At 39.4% G+C, this 16,712-nt stretch overlaps 1 protein-coding gene across 2 annotated transcripts in view; it reads right to left on the bottom strand.

The window, feature by feature from the left end:
- TLK2 (tousled like kinase 2) overlaps positions 1-16,712 on the bottom strand; it is an 85,205-nt gene that overhangs the window by 11,541 nt on the left and 56,952 nt on the right. For both annotated transcript variants that reach the window (XM_081109247.1, XM_081109248.1), the window contains exons 15-19: positions 16,267-16,348; positions 13,349-13,440; positions 5,734-5,823; positions 1,833-2,002; positions 508-646 (exon numbers count right to left, since the gene is read on the bottom strand). In XM_081109247.1, coding sequence (XP_080965373.1) covers positions 508-646; positions 1,833-2,002; positions 5,734-5,823; positions 13,349-13,440; positions 16,267-16,348 — 573 coding nt within the window. The remainder of the gene's footprint in view (positions 1-507; positions 647-1,832; positions 2,003-5,733; positions 5,824-13,348; positions 13,441-16,266; positions 16,349-16,712) is intronic.

Raw genomic sequence — 16,712 nt, 5'->3', positions numbered from 1 at the left:
CTGCTAACTTTTTCCTGTTTAGATGTTAAGGGTTGCTTTTTACATCCTGATTACATACTGATCTTTATAATTTCTTAGTTCTTGAGAATCCATCATCCTCGGGCAACTCTGGAAACAAATCCTTCAGTCCATTAACCCATGAAGAGAGAGACCTGCATTTGTACTGGAAAGAATTTAGGGCCATTCCTGATACACAAATGAGCAACCTCTTTCTCTACCTACTCACTAGGGTCAACCCTACAGAGGGAAACACACAACTCATCCACCTGGCCACACAGAATCTCTCTCTCAATGATTTTCAAGAAAGGAAAGAAATATTAAGATATAAATATAAGAGTCAAACTGCTGAAAAGACAGTAACTTTTGGGGAGGAAAATCTGCTTTGGTTTATATTTATAGTATTATTGCCCAAGCAGAAAGCATGTAGATATTAACTATTAATTATAAACACTTCAGTATAGCACAGCCACACCACCAGCCAACCTGACAGATCTCCCAGATACCTACCAATAAGTACCAGCACCTTGTGACGTGAGCTCCATGCCATCCACTGAATTGTAGCTATCATCATCCATGATCTTGGAAAGACCAAAATCTGTGATTTTTATCTCTCCACATGCTGTACCATTTACTAAAAGAATATTACCTAAAAAGATAAAAATCTTCATGAATAAAAAGAGACTTACTAATTAAGAGAAAAAGCCAAGGTAATAACAGACAAGAAGGAGACAACTGAACTCAAACTCCTGCACGCAATACCAAACATCTCAATCCCCAGAATAAAATGAGATCTGGGCTCTGAATGCGGGGGAAGAGTCCTCAGTGTCTGGCTGCAAACTTCTATTTTCCAAGAATCACCTGCGTACTATGCTAAAACCACCACTGTGAGCAGAGGGAATAAATTATAACTCGCCAAAGTAAAATATCACTTGTACAGCTGGTCAGAAATTGTGGGAAAAGTTTCATCTGAACTATCAGTCAAGATCTCTAAACCGCGGTGTTCAGAACATTCATTTGGGGAGGGAGGGGCTGTCAAAGAAAACATACAAGGGACTCAAAGATAGTACCATAGTGCCATCTACAGCTCCTAAGGCAGGAAAATGTATTGGATTCAGTGATGGAAAACCCAATCACACAATGGCCATTCTTTTAAAAAAGCACTTAATTGTAATGGATTTTTTAGTCATGTGAACTGTATTAGAATATTAAAGCATAGTGAATCATGAGAGTTAATATGGAGCTACCAGAAGAGGAAAGCAAGCTTTACCACTGTGCCACACCAGGAGGTAAATGGGAATCCCCTTCCTAACACCAAAGCTAAGCTGGTTAGAGCTGTCCACAGAGAACACATGCAGAGGTCAACAAAGAGTAGAGGCAAGAAGTCCAGCTACCCTCTACTTTTTGCTGATGACTATCCAAGTTAGATAGTAACCATACAAAAAGATGGAAAACTCTGCTCGGAATTTAATGTGCAAAATAAGTTGTTAATTTTTGAGCACGTTTCAAAGAGAACTGGAGTGGAGGAACTGCTATGCCGTGTGAGTAATGGGAAAAAACACAGCGGGGCAGTTCTTTCCTAATCGGGCTGACATCAGGAACTGCCTGGGCTCTAAAGACAGGGCATTGTTTCTCCGGTCGTTTATTAGGACCCGCCCTCCTAAACCCAGTGCTTCGTGGCCAGGGCTCTTCTATTCCCACACCTACTCAAGCAAACTAAAGTCAGATGGTTTTAGCCTTCTTGGCTCCTGCCAAATTCTCTCACTTTATAAAATTAAGTCATTTATAAGACCAAAGAAAAGCCACCAATACTGTCTCCTAAAAGTTAGACATACCTGGTTTGAGGTCATAGTGTATGATGGGAGGTTTTATTTCATTTAAGTACTTTAAAGCATTCACAATCTGCATGATAATGGATCGGGCCTCTTTCTCCGACATTAATTTGTGCTGTTTCAGGTAGAAGTCCAGATCATTTCCCTCACAGTATTCTAATACTGTACAAAACCTAAAGACAAATAAACCAACATTTGACCGCGAGATGAGAGCAAGCAGATTAAGACTAACTAAACCAGTCCCAGTGAAAACTTCAGGTAATTAGCTTCTCCTTCCTTCTTTGTTCCTTAAAAAAACCCAAAAAACTCTTCTATTCTTTATTCAGTATTAGCTACTTGAGTAGGCAGAGGAAGAAACCGCTTACTCTCTTGGTGAGGAGCCTCCAACCCCCCACATTGGAATCTGTTGAGCTAAATAAAGCTCACATGGGGACACCTCAACTGCAATGTATTTAAGGTAGGTAGCTTTTTGAAAGGGTCTCCTTTACATATACAAGCTACACCCCATTTCTAAACAAGCATATGTGATCAAATACACAGTTTTCACTACAAATATTTTCAGACCCGGACAGTGAGGAAAAATCTCAGGTTTGCCCGGGTCCCAAGGATTGACTGCAAACCATGCCTCCTGATAGTTTGACACAATGCGGTACTACCATTTCTCTTTGCTAAACAAAAGGTATAAAAGAGCTTTGTAAAGTACAGTATCTGTGGTTCTAACAAATGTGTTATTACATAGTATGAGTTTTCTTCCTTCACTTATATCAATACATTAAACAGACCCAAATTTAAAATTGCATGTGTTTATCTTTGAAGGCAATTATAAACTTAAGTAAGGCATCCTGAACTGTTTGAGTAGTCCTGAGAAGAACACCTTTTAAACAATTGACAATATGGTTGTATGACCCAGGGTCTAGTCAGGAAATAAAAATCACTTGAGTATTTAAAACAGAGAGGCTTTAATTCAGGGAACTGAACACATAGATGATGAAAGACCTGAGAAGACAACTGGCCAGTGAGGTCCCCCAGAGATCATCTAGAGCAGGAAGCCATTAGCACCCTAAGGCCAGAGGGCCAGAGGGAGATGGTGCAACCAGAACCCAGGGTCACCAAGGGAAAGTGGAACCACAATGAGAGAGGGGTGTCCTCTATCCCCCACCATCTCTGTCTCCCTGTTGGCTGAACCCAGCTGAACAACAACTGACACACAAACACAGCCTGCAAGGGCCAACGCACCTAAGGTGCAGAACAGGGGAAGAATGAGCAGACAAGAGAACAAACAAACTCAGGACTAAATCTACGGGCTGCCGGGCAATTTGAAGCCTCCAAAATGCAATGCAATGCAATGTAATGTGGATATACATAGCCCTGTGGGATCCCAAACTGAACAACAGCTTTATGCTCCTTGTGAAACATACTAGGGCATGCTAGCACCCTATTTGAGAATGTTTGAAATTTGTAGATTCTCTGAACTGAAACCAGAAATCTGAGATATGGATTCTCATGCTTAGTTGATTTATTCTTTGATCCAAATGCAAGGTAAAAATAAAATCTCATTTTTAACACTCAAACAACTCATAGAGGTCTTTCTTTTTATTTTTTGTATTAGACATTTTATTTTAAAAAAAGGAAATGTATTATAACCTAAAATAGATTACATAACATATATAGTATATATTTAAATCTTTAAAATATTTTTGTGTCTAGGTTCAGTTCTTCTAAAATGCTGGTCTGACTTACTGTTGATGAAAATTCATCATACACACAATAGGAAGAACAAAGTAAACAACTCAAGAATAGCACAGATTCAACTCAATTTCTCAGATAAGTTTAAAGTATGTATGCAATTCAAAACAGCAGATAATCAAAGTCGCATATTTATTATCTTTGTACTTATTATTTTTGTACTTATGTTTTGGGGAGTAGGAGTGAGGGTCCTATCTAGTGTTCAAGGGATTTACTCAAAACAAAACAGTAAAGCCACCCTGTGGAGACCTGCTCTCTACCTAGATATTTTTCTCAATCCCAATCCATGCTAAACACACCTGGTTATGCCACAAGGGCCACCTACTGGAAACGGGAAATCCCAGAGATGATAGCTTATGTTCCCAAATGAAATTGTGGTCTCTTTTTGAGGTCACTTCTAAATGTGCGTTGGTTCTCTGTATAGCAATTTCTGAGATAGTTGCTGTCTGAATAGGCCAAAACTCCTAAAATTACTCTGGGGGTCTAAGAGGAATACCTGCAAACCATACCCAGAATATGTCCTCCTGACTCAGTTCAAACTTCTACAAAGAAAATGTTTCCAAATGCTGAAACATTTCTCAACTGCTGGATAAACCCAGAGGTAGTACTAGAGCAGTGATGGCGAACCTTTTGAGCTCGGCGTGTCAGCATTTTGAAAAACCCTAACTTAACTCTGGTGCCATGTCACATATAGAAATTTTTTTATATTTGCAACCATAGTAAAACAAAGACTTATATTTTTGACATTTATTTTATATATTAAATGCCATCTAACAAAGAAAAATCAACCAAAAAAATGAGTTCACGTGTCACCTTTGACACGCGTGTCATAGGTTCGCCATCACTGTACTAGAGCTTATCTATACCTGGTAATGAAATAACAATATTCAAAATTATTAAAGATCTTAGACAACTTCTGATTCTCAAATCTCCACATATAAAATGAGAAGGCTGAACTGAGATCCCTCCCAATTCTTTATAACATCTTACAAAGCTATGAACCTATATTTTAACACTTTTAAAAGGTCTGTCAGTGTTCATCAGTCTCCAGGGTGGGGTGGAGACGTGATTGAACAGTCCACACTCACTGGTGGATGTAAGTGGGATGCTAGCACCAATCTGTGTCAGATTCTGAGAGCTGATAGTTAAATTTCCAGGAATTTTGTGAGCTGGGTATTAAGCCACAGGTAAAATACATGGATAAACAAAAGGCAGTTATGGCCAAACAGAATATATCTGGTCATAAAAAGGAAGTTCTGATACATGACACAAAAAGGATAAACCTTGAAAAAAAAGTCATACTAAGTAAAAAGCCAGTCACAAAAGCCCACACCTAAACGATTCATTCACATGAAAGTCCAGAATAGGAACTCTATAGAGTCAGAAAGTGGATTAGTGGTTGCTTAGGGCTGGGGGTAGGAGGTGGAGAAATAGGGAGATGATAACAAAGGTACAAGGTTTCTTTTTGAGGTGATTAAAATTGACTATGAAGATGGTGGTGCATTCTGTGAATATACTAAAAACCACTGAATTGATTATACACTTTAAAATAGCAATATTCAACCGGTGTGCTATAAGAATTTTAAAAACATGCAATACCTGACTATTTAGTCTGGGGCACTGACCTCTTTTCCCTTAGATTGTCAAATAAAAAGATGACAACAGCCAACACAATAGCTGTTGGGTATGAATCAAAATTATACCTATTTTTAAATGTCAGATCGGCAAAAATATATTTTGGTGTACCACAGAATTTTAGTAGTTTATGTGTGAAATGAGAAAAAGGTTGAAAACTGCTGCTTTAAAAGAGTGAACTACATGGTAAATAAGTTATATTCCAATAAACTGTGTATGTCTAATTGCTAACTTGAAACTGGATATGTTGAGAGTATTTATAACACAGAAATTGGCAAATATTATAAATTATCCCCATCTTTCTCCCCACCAAGCTGAATGTCAAACATTTATAGCACCAACTGCACACATCCTGTGGCCAAGAAATGTCTTAATTCCCATACAACTATTTTCCCATAAATAAATATATTTGGTTCCCTCAAAGTGTTTTTCTTAGGTCCAGATTTAAACTCTATTCCACGAGCAGTCAACACACTACAAGAAAACAGTATTAATTACTAAGCTGAAATGGTGCAGCACTTACGAGTCCGTGTCCAGTGAAAAGTAATCGTACAGCTTAACTATTCTGGGATGATCCAGTTCTTTGTGAATCCGGTACTCCCTACATGCATGCCTGTAAATAAAATGGAAAATTAACATTTGCATTCTGGCTTGTCTTTTAGAACTCATCAAGGATAATCCTAAATATTTTCTTATTTCTCTATTGTTTCTACCTATTCATTCAGATCCATCTGGTTCCCTTATCTTTCCTCATCCTATTTTCTCTACTAGTATCTACCAAGCTGTTGAGAAAATAGTAGGTACTCAAATATTTGTTGAATGAATGGATTTTCATCCTTTCAAAAGTTCATTCAGCCGAAACCAGTTTGACTCAGTGGATAGAGCGTCGGCCTGCAGACTGACAGGTCCCAGGTTCGATTCCAGTCAAGGGCATGTACCTGGGTTGCGGGCACATCCCCAGTAGGAGATGTGCAGGAGGCAGCTGATCGATGTTTCTCTCTCACTGATGTTTCTAACTCTCTCTCTCTCTCTCTCTCTCTCCCTTCCTCTCTGTAAAATAATCAATAAAATATATTTTTTTAAAAAAGTTCATTCAGTGACAATCTTACTTCTTTTATAATTATATCCAAGTTTTAGAGCTTTAAAAATTATAAAGACAGTGTTTTCCTCTTCTAAAGCTGATACTTCATATCTATAAATGTTTATATCCTGGTGTTACATCAAGGGGAGCAATTAGCATTAAACTCCTTGGGTAAAAGGATTATTGGTTATATAAGGCAATTAGCAGCGCTTCCTATGTTTTTTAATCTTACTCCTTACAAAAAGGATTTAAAGGGCTATCAGCTTTACTTTCTTCTAAGAAAATGTGAAATTATGGAAACCCCAGTTTTTTGGGAACAAGAATTTAAATATGTTAAGAGTTTTTATTTAGTACTTTTCCAATTTAGAAGCATTTAATAAGATTAGGAACACAAATGTATTATATATTAGGACATATTCATACACTGAACTTCAAAATAATAATAGAACATGTTTATACAATATAATTACAAATAATTTTTATTTAGTTTTTATTTACAAAGAATAGCAGGAAATTATATTTTAAGTAACCTAGCACCATTTAGTTTGGGGCATTTTGTTATAAGGCAAGAGTTATTAAAGAAAACTTTTCCATAGTATGGTAACACACACACTCACACACACACACACCAAAAAAAACCCCAAAAACTAAAGAAGTGGTATTTTCTGAGACTGGTGTATTCCAACAGAAAGTTGAGAAAAGAATTGGCGGGGAGGAAGAGGGGGACTGAAATCCAAATGTATATATATATAAAATATATTTTCCCCCAATGGAAACTATTGGACTAGGCTTATTTTTCAAGCTGCCACTTCTGGCAGTTTTTGCTTCTTTTGATGCTTCATTTCATCATCTTTATCTCTCTCTGAAAAGAAAGACTTGCCACACTTAGAGTAGCATTAGAACAGCTGCTACCCTGGGACCAAGACACCTGGATTGAGTCTGGGCTTTGTGACCCTATCTCACTGGGTTTCACCACCACTGTACTGGACTGACAGCTTTAACGGAGGCTCCCTGGAAATCCATGCCTCCGGAGCCTCTGTGGAGATGCTGAGCAAAGAAGGTGGCTTTGGCCCAACTCCCCATTCCACCAAAGCAGCTCCACACGTATCCTTTTTCATATATCAAGAAATATGAAAAATGTGAAGTATTTCATTTGGTTAAAAAAAAAAAGGAAATGCTGTTCAAAAAACAAACTAGTTTAAGCCTTGGTCAGTTGCTCAGTGGTTAGAGCATGGGCCCCGCAGACCGAAAGGTATCGAGTTCAACTCCTGGCGGGGACACGTACCTAGGTTGTAGGTTTCAAGCCCTGGTTGGAGCTCATGCAGGAGACAACCAATTCATGTGTGACTCTCTCACATTAATGTTTCTCTCTCTCTGCTCTCCCTCCTTCCCTTCCATTCTCTCTAAAAACCAATGGAGAAAATATCCTCAGGTGAGGATTAAAACAAACAAAAAACAAGCTTAGAAACCTATGGACTAAATAGATATCTGTTCAAGTCATTTTTTTACTCTAGCATACTGTAAATCCATAGTTCCCTGCACTTTTAATGTTTTGATTTTGTGCATTTCAGAGTAGAGACCAATTTCTCTGTCAAGGTACAGAAAACAGAAGAAACGAATGGAGGCAAAAGTTAAGAATCAAAGGAAGTGTCATTCAAACTCCTCACCAACTATGGGAATTTGCTGTGTGTCACTGAAAGCTCTCCCTCAAGGTCACATCAGGCTCTAGGCCTGCTTCTCATGCTTCGTCAGGCAAGACAGTGGCTCTGCCATGGCCCTCATATTTCAACTTAGCATCCAAGGGATTAATGCACCATAAATACAGAAACTTTACTAAGAAACTTATCCACTGAAGTGTTAATCTTTGACTCTCTTACAAGTGGATATAAATTTAGACTTTCAAAATTATGTTATCCTAGAAGATTAGAAAAGAGTATCTTACAAGAGTATACTAATTAAAATGCAATTATTTCTGCAGAAAGCTTTATATGAAATTGTCCTACTATAGGGTTTTTAATATATTATGTTGGGGCATTAAAGAAATCTAGTAATACCTATTAATGCATTTAGTAATGCAAAAGTAAAACAATCAGTTTACTTTTTGTTTGTGCGTAAGGAGGAGAGGAAAGGAGGTGCAGAATATAACTCAACATTAAAAACAACAGCCTTTTGCTTTCTTTGATTTTTTTCCTTCTTTTTTAGCCAAAATAAATGTCTGATTCCAATTGGGACTGGAAAGTCATCCATATGAAAGGAAAAGCAATTGGAAGACCTACTTTGCAGGGTTAGAGTAGCATTTTCATCTTTTATAATATTACCACAACACTACTTTTTAGTTTAATACTGAATTTTTAAAGCACTCTCTAAAATCTGTTATGTGCTTGACATAAACCTCTTTCTTTCTCCTCTTGATATAGTTTATAATTTTATATAAACCTCTTTAAGGTCAAAGAAATTAATGACATTTTGCTAATTCATTATTCTCTATAGCCTGAAATTCATCAATATGATTTTATATCACTTAGCAAGCAATATCTTCCAAAGAAGGTGGAAATGCTTAAGAATTTTCCCCAAAGGGTGAAGAAGGTCATAATAACTTTGCACACCCTCTCCCCAGTGTCAACCAGGAAATGGCCACTACCCAGGTGGCTCCACAGAGGTGGTCGGCATGCTGATTCCCACCTCTGATGAGGAAACAAAGAGTAGGAAGGCACCACTGTGAGCCTGAGCTGGGCCAGTAAAGAGCTAAGAAACATAAGACAAACTCCTCCACTTGCTCTCTGACTCTGTCTGAAAGAGAAATGTGAGAAAGACAACCAATTCATACCTACCAGGACTTGCCCAATGTATCAAGGGTCCAGGGGTCCTCAAACTTTTTAAACAGGGGGCCAGTTCACTGTACCTCAGACTGTTGGAGGGCCGGACTATAGTTTAAAAAAAAACTATGAACAAATTCCTATGCACACTGCACATATCTTATTTTGAAGTAAAAAAACAAAACGGGAACAAATACAATATTTGTATTTGCATGTGGCCCGTGGGCCGTAGTTTGAGGACCCCTGAGGTACACAGTCCTGACTTCAATACCTCACTATTTCAAACCGCTGGGGTGTGAACACCTATTGGAGTTCTCTTTAAGGTCAGCCTAGAAGCTGGATACTGAGACTAGGCAAAATATGTACAGATCCTAGCACAGGAACTATCTTCTTGAGAAGACAGTCTTGGTTGACCTTGGTCTTGGCTGACCAAAGTTGATCCCTTGTAGAGTCAATTGGTTTAGAGTGGTCAGTACATACATGACAGCTGGAGGGTATTTTAAAAGAGGGGCATATATTGTTCCAACACTTTTAGGCACCCTGAGGGTCTCAATATAATGGGGACATTTCTCATTTATAACTGGTCAGAACGACATGTGGTTTCCTTCTCTAAAGTGCTCCTGGCACTCACTGAAGACCGCAATTCATCCCTGCACGTCAAGCAACTGGAATGTACTCCTAATAATGTAACTGCTCCTCAGAAGCATCTGGACTGCAGCTGCCTGTCACGTAAGATACACACAGGACGCCATGCATGAACCACACACAACCCCCTCTCCTACCTCTGCTAAGCCCTCTCTCTCTCACTACCACAGGGACATTCTCTTCCCCAGGGCCAAGAGCCATTGCCACTCTGCATGGAAAAGGAAGAGTTCCTGGATCCCCAGTGAACAATAGGTATAAAGCAAGAGTTGCCTTGGTCCATGTATAAAGAAGTGGTTAATAATGTAGAAATGTTTATTTTTCCCTTTAAGATTTAGAAGCCAACTAACAGGCTACTTTAAAGTCCACTGTTTTTCCCCCTTCAAAGAACTATTTATAAGAAAAAAACCCAAAACTGTTTGGAGAAAGGAGGAGGGTTCTTTATATCAAAAGAGGCCATCTCACTGAGTCGGCGTGGCTCAGTGGCTTAGCGTCAACCTATTGAGCAAGAGATCAAGGTTTGATTCCTACTCAGGGCACATGCCCGGGTTGCAGGCTCGATCCCCAGTGAGGGGCATGCAGGAGGCAGCCAATCAATGATTCTCTCTCATCACTGATGTTCCTCTCCTTACCTCCCTCCATCCCTCCCACCCTCTCTGAAATCAATAAAAAAGTTTTTTGTTTTGTTTTTTGTTTTTAAAAAGAAAAGAGGCCGTCTCCTTCTTTCAGGGGTAAAACATGTCTAACTCAGTACTTGTACCTACAACAAGGAAACAACTTTGAGCACAGTGGGAATCTTAATAGCAAATTGATTCTGTGTGGCCTCCAACGTTCTGAAGCTCAGAGGAAACAAGCATAACCTGACATTAGTGGGACAAAGAAGTTGACAGCTGAACATATAATGACTAGTCCTTCTAAAGAAGGCACCCCCCGACCCCAAGTGCAGATGAGGGCCACCACTAGTGGCATTCTGGAGTTAAGCACAATAAATGGGACACTTAAGATCAAGAACGTGAAGACCGACAAACTATGCCGGGGGAGGTGAGCACAGCACTGAGGAGCTGAACAAGCCAAACAAGTACCACTGAGCACACCAGGTCCCCGTCTCCCCTCTGCCTGTCTCCTCCATAAGGAAATGACGGCAGCAGCTAAAAAAGCCCCACCAGTCACCTCCCAGGGTCTCCCAACCACTAAAGGACACTCTCCTCTGGTTTCTATAGAAAAGCAACAAGCCTATTTCTGAGGCTTTGTTTACTGTAGCTAATTTTATACAAGACAATGGAAAGGGAGGTAAAGAGCATGGGGTTGGACCCCAGCATCTGGCGCCCGAACAGGGACCCCTAGGTAAGCCCCACTCTGGGGATGGATAGGACTCCACCGTAGGAAGAGGGTGGATAGTCTTTGCCGACTCCGTCCACACCTTTGGGAACCCCTGGAACAGGATTCCCCTAGGTAAGCCCCCCCCATTGAGAACCCCCACATTCGGGACGGATAGGACTCCACCAGGGTACTTCAGACCCCCCTATAGAGGATAAGTAGGGTAAGAAGGTGGAGAGTACAGAACTTAGATTGAGAAGATGTGCCATACTGAGTCCAAAGAAAGAAGACTCTGTATTGATCTTTAGATTAAGAAGATGTGCCATACTGAGTCTAAAGAAATAAGACTCTGTATTGATCTTTTAACACATATGCTTGCTAGCAGAGGAATTAAGGTTACTCCTAGTCAGACAGGATGTTTTATACAAGAAGTATGTCCATGCTTTTCTGAGGAAGGAAAGGTAAATGTAAAGGCATGGGAGGAGATAGGCCCAAGGAGCCTTATCCTTAACCCCACTGCAGCCTTTCCACCCCGGGAAAGTGCAGGATTGGCAAGCTCTCCCTGGGGTGATAGATCAGGCCTCAGGTAATAGCGGAAAGCGCCAATCCTACTCTTAAAATGGATACAAGAGAGCATTTGGGTTTTTTTTTTCTTTTTAATGCCCGCTTTTAAAAAATAAAAAAGGGGGAATTTGCCGGGAGCTGGTCCATGCTTGCTGTTTCAAGGGACCTGGCATATATGGCATACTGTTCTTAATATGTTTGCTCACCTTCTTGGCACTATGTGTTTCAACCAAGGTCTCTGAGAAAGGTTGTTTCCCCAGGTAGGGATTTTCCCCTGAAGTTAGGGAGGGAATAAAACCTCTTAACTAAGTGCCAGGCGGGTAATTAATCACTTTAACTATGAACAATCATGCTTAAGCTACATAATCTTTACTCCCTGGAATGGAGATAAGAAACGCCCTAACCTTTGTAATAGAGATTGATAGGATTGAATCAACTGGTATAAATACAGATGTAACAAGACAGCAAGAAAAAGAGAGAGAGACAGAACCTAGGCACAGAACCTACACAGAACGGTTTCTAGAGACAGAAGAACTTCGCTGGAGAGAACATGGCAAAAGATCCTGGACAGAAACTGGCCTCAGAACCTAGAGACAGAACCTAGCGAGAGAACATGGCAAAAGATCCTGGACTGAACCTGACTACAGAAATTGGCAAGAGAACCTGACTAGAACCTGGTGACTGAACCTGGCTGGAGAACCTGGACAGAACCTGGCTGGAGAACCTAGCGAGGGAACATGGCTACAGAACCTGGCTGGAGAACCTGGAGAACCTAGCAAGAGAACATGGACACAGAACCTGGCTGGAGATCCTAAGCAGAACCTCTCTGGAGATAGAGACCAGAACTTGGCTGGAGATCCTGGCCAGGCTGCTGATCAATTGAACGCTGCCTCCTTGTCATTCCTTCTTCGCCGACTCCGTCCACACCTTTGGGGACCCCTGGACCCGCTGGGGTTGGACCCCAGCATCTTGATTGTTCATAGTTAAAGTGATTAATTACCCGCCTGGCACTTAGTTAAGAGGTTTTATTCCCTCCCTAACTTCAGGGGAAAATCCCTACCTGGGGAAACAACCTTTCTCAGAGACCTTGGTTGAAACACATAGTGCCAAGAAGGTGAGCAAACATATTAAGAACAGTATGCCATATATGCCAGGTCCCTTGAAACAGCAAGCATGGACCAGCTCCCGGCACTTTGTCGTAGCCGGTTTGGCTCAGTGGATAGAGCGTTGGCCTGCGGACTGAAGGGTCCCAGGTTCGATTCTGGTCAAGGGCATGTACCTTGGTTGCGGGCACATCCCCAGTAGAGGGAGTGCGGGAGGCAGCTGGTCGATGTTTCTCTCTCATTGATGATTCTAACTCTCTATCCCTCTCCCTTTCTCTCTGTAAAAAATCAATAAAATATATTAAAAAAAAAAAAAGAGCACGGGCTTTGGATGAAGGGAAGTCTAGATTTAAATACCATCTCAGCCATTTCTTTTTTTTTCCTTTCAAAGTTAATTCTTTATTGTTGAAAGTTTTACATATGTAACCATTTCTTAATTGTTATTTAAATTCTCCTGTGTCAGTCCTCATCAGTAAGGTGGAAAAGTTATTCTCTCCTAGGGTAGTTATAAGGATTAAATGAAACAACAATATATGGAAAGCTTTTAAACACAGTGCTCAAACTTCAGCTATTATCACTAAATTTTGAAAAATCAGACACTCTAGTATCACTTACTTGTGGTAATTCTCCTTTTTTTCATCTCTCCAGTTTTTATTTAACTGGTGAATTTTCACAGCTACATATCTTTGTTCTGTTAGGTCAAATGCCTATAAAGAAAAGAAATACATTATGTTCTAGATAAAGGATAAGAATTACAGGCAACTGGTTTGAAGCTTCTATTTAACAGAACAACACACTCAAAGTCCAAGATGCATATTAAATGAAACAGCAGCAGAAGACAACACATCACATTTGTGTTTCAGAGCAGCAAGCATCTTCTTGAAACCTGTGATCAGATAATTCAGAAGTCTCCAGACACACTGGCACCAAGGGGTTTAGAACATAAAACTAAGCAAACACCACGAACAGAAAGACAGCCCATGTCTTAACAGACACTTCCAAACAATTCTCTTTCTGGGCATCATTTAATCTATTTGGGCCTTTTCTCCCTTAGACCCGTGGTCGGCAAACTGCAGCTCACAAGCCAGATGGGGCTCTTTGGCCCCTTGAGTGTGGCTCTTCCTAAGCCTTAGGAGGACCCTAATTAAGTTAATAACAATGTACCTACCTATATAGTTTAAGTTTAAAAAATTTGGCTCTCAAAAGAAATTTCAATCGTTGTACTGTTGATATTTGGCTCTGTTGACTAATGAGTTTGCCGACCACTGTCTTAGGCCATCTCTTGTCCCTCAGCTGACAATGAGACCTGATATGCCTCAATGGCAAATCCTGCCACTTTAAAAATGCTCGGGACAGAGACTGCCTTCTTGAAAAATAACCCCTCAGAATACACTTCTTTGCTATGCGTGTTTAGAAAATAACTTTGTAATTTGCCATACTGTGTTTATTAAAATAAAAACAGAAACAAAACCAAGAAAGCAAGCTTGCCTTTAGTCCCATTCATATATGCTGAGTAAATCAAAAGCAGTTTTTGATTCCAGCAATGTCTGAAATTAGTCACACCAAGCCACTTCTCCAGCACTGCCCAAATAAAGGGACATGCTTTCCCCAGAGACCATCACTGTTGGCAAGCCCCACATCAGATAGGTAGTGCTCTATCATGGAGTAACAGGTGAGTTTTTGAGGATGTTGGGTGTAAATCACAATTTCATAAAGTAGCATTTTTATACAACAGACGACTTCCCAATACAAAAGGATTTATTGAGGAACTCCTTTAGAATGAATAGGCTTTTTTAGTTTTTAAATTTCAGATTAAAAATTTAGTACTTCAGTTCCAACATTGTTACCATCCATCTGCCAGTTTCCACAAATATATGAATGCATAAAAGCAATAGGGACAGAAACACTCTCCATCAATAGTGGCGATTGCTCTACAGATCTTTTAAGATGTAAGCTACCTCTAGGAAAGCACTGCATGCAAGAGATGGCTGCTTATAAAAGAAACTTCTAATTCACACTAAATATAAACCAGTATTTTCAAAAATACGAACACTAGCCCAGCTAGTATGGCTCAGTGGTTGAGCATCAACCTATGAACCAGGAGGTCACGTTTGATACCGGGTCAGGGCCCATGTCCAGGTTGTGGACTCAATCCCAGTGTGGGGCATGCAGAAGGCAGCCAATCAAGGATTCCCTCTCACCATTGATATTTCTCTCTCTCTCTCTTCCTCTCCATTCCTCTCTGAAATCAATAAAAATATATTTAAAAATCCATTCAAATAGAGTATCTTATTTCACAGAAATGGAAACTTTTGAATTCTATTTTTCCTACAGTTTGAAGTCCACCTGCAAGTATGTACCATAGCTTTACAGTAGAGAACCATTTCAAGTCATTAAAAGCCATATTAAATACCATTTAATTTGTAAGAACACTAAATGATACTACAAGTATCATTTTCTCCAACTATCACACCATATTTCTGAACCCAAGACACTGTGATCACCTCTGATTTAAGAAAGGTTTTTGGAGTGTGAAGAACAGCAAAAGAATAGCTACATTAAATGTACACATCATTGTAAGAAGCATCTAGATTTCACAAATGTTAAAATGCTTGAAGAATAAATAAGGAAAAAATAAGATAAGAAAATACTAACAAGTACTGGGAAGCACCAATAACCAATTTTGATGTTTTTTAAAAAAATGGAAGAGTCCCAATTCTGGGTATATCACCAAAAGAACTGAAAGCAGGGTCTCAGTAGAGGAGGCAACCTCCACTTTTAAGAGATACTTGCACATACATGTTCAAAACAACAACACTATTCATAACAGACAAGAGGGAGCAACCTAAATGTCTACTGACAGACAAATGGGTAAAGAAAATTTGCTACATACATACAATGGAATGTTATGCAGCCCTAAAAAGGAGGAATTCTGGCACGTGCTTCAACATGGATGAACTTTGAGGATACCATGCTAAGTCTAATAAGCCAGTCACAAAAAGGAGGCTTTGGCTGGTGAATATATTAGAATCTGCAGCTATGAACTAGCTGATTTCCTCCTTTAGTAAAAATCTGCTGGAGGCATAGGAGTCTGTACTTTGCTGGCCCAATGGAAGCACTCTAAGCCAGGACCCTCCTTCCAAATGCCAGTGCTATAAACACTGACTTAGAAGATGAGAACATCAAAAAGCAGTTTTTCAAATAAGAATTATCTGTAACATATCTATTCAGTTAAAAAAAAATTATGAGAAAAAAATCACATAATTCCACTACCCAGATATTAGTGTTGTTTTTCCTTCCGGTTTAAAAATTTTTTTATTTATTTTTTGAAACTTGAAAACGGTAAAATATTGTCTCTTGCTTAGTCACTTGAACTTTATTAAAAGCAGTTCTCCCAAAGATATAGGTTCTTAAAGTTTTAAATTTCAACCATTAGTTATCAACCCATAATTATCACTATTCTAAATGTTCTCTAAGTTGGTACTAATCAATGATTTAACCCTTAGTCGTTTTGCTCTGTTCCTCATACTTACCTTGTAAACTTCACTGAAACCTCCTCTACCCAAAAGATGTAACAACAAATATCTGTCATTTAACGTTGGATGATCTTTAAATCTGTGGAAACAGGGAATATATAACATACATATATAATTATTAAATTATGTAATTCAAAGATACAGCATGACTACAATGAAAAGCATTCGCTGTAGAGCCATGAGACATAGTGCCAGTCTCCGCATAGCCACAATCAGTCCTATGACTTTTGTTGGCCTCCCCGCTTTCTGCCCTGCTATAAAATGAGGGGGGGTGGACTACACTAAATGAGGGATTTTTAAACTGCGTTACTCAGTTCCTCCAAACCATTCAAGGGCCACATGCTCCCACCATTACACAACTATATACAATAAAACTCCCAGATATTTTCATGGGCTTAAAAACAGATTTGATTATAAAGTGAGTCACATGTTCTATATGCATT

This window comes from Myotis nattereri, assembly GCF_964212035.1.
Source record: "Myotis nattereri genome assembly, chromosome: 16".
NCBI classification, from domain to species: domain Eukaryota; kingdom Metazoa; phylum Chordata; class Mammalia; order Chiroptera; family Vespertilionidae; genus Myotis; species Myotis nattereri.
Note: the sequence above shows the minus strand (reverse complement) of the source record. Positions and strands in the feature narration are given on the sequence as shown.